At 37.4% G+C, this 3,979-nt stretch overlaps 1 protein-coding gene across 1 annotated transcript; it reads right to left on the bottom strand.

The window, feature by feature from the left end:
* Positions 1-258: 258 nt before the first annotated feature.
* Positions 259-3,769, bottom strand: LOC149751317 (uncharacterized). The gene is made up of 5 exons (XM_089927286.1): positions 3,218-3,769; positions 2,358-2,578; positions 1,796-1,871; positions 1,364-1,688; positions 259-401 (listed from the first exon to the last, which is right to left on the bottom strand). Exons 1-5 carry the CDS (start codon positions 3,767-3,769, stop codon positions 259-261), a joined length of 1,317 nt encoding a protein of 438 aa, XP_089783412.1.
* Between the last annotated feature and the right edge of the window lie 210 nt (positions 3,770-3,979).

Here is a 3,979-nt window from a genome sequence, read left to right on the forward strand (position 1 = left end):
GATTCATCACCTACATCAAACAGAGATAGATCAGCCACATTAAAGGTAGCACTTACATTACCATATTCACTTGGCAAGTCCAGCTTGTACGCATTGTCATTGATCTTCTCTAGAACTTGGAAGGGTCCATCTCCTCTTGTTTGTAGCTTAGATTTTCTTTGAGTGGGAAACCTCTCCTTCCTCATATGAACCCAAACCCAATCTCCCGGTTCGAAAATAACTTTAATACGCCCCTTATTTGCTTGCTTTGCATATTGCTCATTTTCTCTCAATGTTGGCTCGAACTTTTGCATGCAACTCCCTAATAGTATCCGCCTTTTTCTTACCATCCAAATTGGTACACTCATTAGTAGGCAAAGGTAAGATGTCCAAAGGAGTCACATGATTAAATCCATACACAACTTCAAAAGGAGAATAAGAAGTAGTAGAATAAATAGTTCTATTATAAGCAAACTCAACATGTGGCAAGCATTTCTCCCAATTTTTCAAATTCTTTTGAATGATAGCATGCAACAAGATAGTAAGTGTTCTATTTACTACTTCAGTTTGTTCATCCGTTTGAGGATGTGCAACAGTCGAAAATAAGAGTTTTGTTCCTAGTTTATTCCACAAAGTTTTTCAAAAATGACTTAGGAACTTCACATCCCTATCACTTACTATTGTTCTAGGCAATCCATGCAAGCGCATTATTTCTTTAAAGAACAGATCAGCAATATGTGTTGCATCATTAGTTTTAGAGCATGCAATGAAATGTGCCATTTTACTAAACCTATCAACAACGACAAATATACTATCTTTGCCACCTTGAGATCGAGGTAATCCTAACACAAAATCCATTGAAATATCAGTCCAAGGTTGATTAGACATAGGCAAAGGTGTATAGAAGCCATGGGGCATGACTTTAGATTTAGCTTGTTTACATGTTATGCACTTATCACAGGCAGATTGCACATCATGCTTCATGTTAGACCAATAAAAATGCTCATGCAATATTTGTAAAGTCCTTTTTATCCAAAATGTCTCATCAATCCACCACCTTGACTTTTTCTAACTAGCATTTCACGCAAGGAACAAACAGGCACACACAACTTATTTTTCTTAAACAAGAAACCATCATGCCTATAATAGTCCCCAAAAGCATGTTTAGAACAAGAATCCCACACTTGGCCAAAGTCAGAATCATTAGCATATAAGTCCTTTATAAACTCAAAACCAAGTAATTTAGTTTGCAAAGAAGTAAGCAATGCATACCTTCTGGACAATGCGTCAGCCACTATGTTTTTCTTACCATTCTTGTACTTGATTACATAAGGAAACATCTCAATGAATTCCAACCACTTGGCATGTCTTTTTTGAAGCTTACCTTGAGATCTTAGAAACTTCAAGCTTTGATGGTCAGAATGAATTATGAATTCCCTTGACCACAAGTAGTGTTGCCAAGTTTGCAAAGCTCTCACCAAAGCGTACAACTCTTTGTCATACGTGGAATAATTCAATGATGCCCCATTAAGCTTTTCACTAAAGTAAGCAATTGGTTTAGAGTCCTGCATTAGTACGGCCCCTATACCAACACCAGATGCATCACATTCAATTTCAAAAGCTTTATCAAAATTAGGCAAACAAAGCAAAGGTGCATTAGTCAATTTTTCTTTTAATGAATTAAAAGCTTCCTCATGCACATCATTCCACTTAAACACAACATTCTTTTTAACAAGTTCATTCAAAGGTGTAGCAATAGAACTAAAGTTCTTTACAAACCTTATATAAAAACTTGCTAAACCATGAAACTTCTTACCTCATTTGCATTCTTAGGTGTAGGCCATTCTCTAATTGCCCTTACCTTCTCCTCATCCACACTTATTCCTTTCGAGCTTACAACAAAACCCAAAAACACAATAGATTCATGGCAGAATGAATACTTTTTAAGATTAGCATATAATTTGATTTCTCTCAAAACATTAAGAACAACATGCAAAATGATTAACATGTTCATCTAAGGTTTTGCTATAAATCAAAATATCATCAAAATACACTACAACAAATTTCCCAATGAAAGAACGCAAAACATGGTTCATTAACCTCATGAAGGTGCTGGGTGCGTTAGATAAGCCAAATGGCATCACCATCCACTCATATAAACCATATTTTGTTTTAAAAGCTGTTTTCCATTCATCACCTTCTTTCATGCGAATTTGATAGTATCCACTCTTCAAATCTATTTTAGAAAACACACACGAACCATGCAATTCATCAAGCATATCATCCAATCTAGGGATAGGATATCGATACTTTACAGTGATTTTATTTATGGCTCGGCAGTCCGTACACATGCGCCACGTCCCATCTTTCTTCGGAACCAAGATCCAGGAGCAGAACATGGGCTAAGACTCTCCCTCACAAATCCTTTTTGCAGCAACTCATCTACTTGCTTTTGAATTTCTTTTGTTTCCTCTGGACTTGTTCTGTAGGCTGGTCTATTTGAGATTGAAGAACCTGGAATTAAGTCAATCTGATGCTCAATACCTCTTGTAGGAGGTAATCCATGGGGGATTTCTTCTGGAAAAATATCACCAAATTTCTGTAACAAAGAAGCAACCATACTAGGCAAAGAAGAATTGAGTTCGTCAGTGAAATAAACATCCTTGTGTATGAGCACAAGTAGCTGCTCTTTTGCTAACAAGGCACTCTCAACCTCTCTTTTGCTTGCAAATGCACTCACTCTCTTTTTTTTCTCTTCTTTGGATTCTGATTTATTCTTTTCTTTCTTCTGCTCACTCTCATTTTTCTTATCTTTCCTCTCTTTTTCTTGAATGCTCAATTGCTCCTCTCTCAACTTACACTCTCTTGTAATTCTGATTTGATCAGCATAGGCCTCGGTTGGTTGGAGAGGTGTTAAAACAATGGTGTGATTGTTCATAACAAGAGTGTATCTATTTTTATACCCATCATGAATAACCCTTCTATCAAATTGCCACGGACGCCCAAGAAGTAGATGTCCAGCATGCATAGGTGCCACATCACAAAGAACTTCATCCTTGTATTTACCAATGGAAAATGAAATCATCACTTGCTTAGTCACCCTTATGTCTCCACAATCATTCAGCCACTGAAGTCTATATGGATTAGGGTGCTTTAATGTGGGCAAACTCAATTTTTCAACCAACAAGGTGCTAGCAACATTAGTACAACTTCTACTATCAATGATTAAGCTGCATACCTTGTCGTTTATATGGCATCTTGTATGAAATATATGCTCACGTTGCTCCTCATTACCACCCGCCTTAGGTTGCATGTTGAGAGCACGCCTAGTAACAAGCACATCTCCAACAACAGGTTTAGCAACTTCAACATCACTACAATCCTCCAATGGTGGCATGTCATCATCACTTGAGCTCACACTCTCTATGTCTCCATTATCCAGCAGTATCATGGCTCTTTTATTTGGACATTGAGAAGCAATATGTACAACTCCTTGACACCTGAAACATTTGATATCACGAGATCTAGAGGATGAATTAGTTTCCATTTTACCTTTAGGTGCAGCAATCGAATTTTTGGCCTTTGCATGTTCTTTTGGCTTTGACACAGATTTGTTGTTTTGCCAATTCGATCTCCATGAAGAACTAGTAGTAAATTTGGAAGTACTCTTAGCTTTCAATTGCCTTTCCACTAGAATAGCTTTGTGCAGCAAATCCTCCATCTCTATATAATGTTGCAATTCTACCACATCAGCTATCTCCTTTTTTAAACCTCCAATGAATCTAGCCATAGTTGCCTCTCGGTCTTATTCAACATTGGCTCTAATCATGGCTATTTCCATCTCCTTATAGTAATCTTCCACACTCATGGAGCCTTGAGTTAGACTTTGCAATTTCCTGTGCAAATCTCTATAGTAGTGGCTGGGTACAAACCTTTTTCTCATGACAGCCTTCATCTCATCCCATGTACCAATAGGCCTCTCCCCATTTCTACGTCTACT

Source organism: Phoenix dactylifera, chromosome 14 (genome assembly GCF_051530095.1).
Source record: "Phoenix dactylifera cultivar Ajwa chromosome 14, Ajwa_hap1_PhDact_Kaust_v1.1, whole genome shotgun sequence".
In the NCBI taxonomy this organism is placed as follows: Eukaryota; Viridiplantae; Streptophyta; class Magnoliopsida; order Arecales; family Arecaceae; genus Phoenix; species Phoenix dactylifera.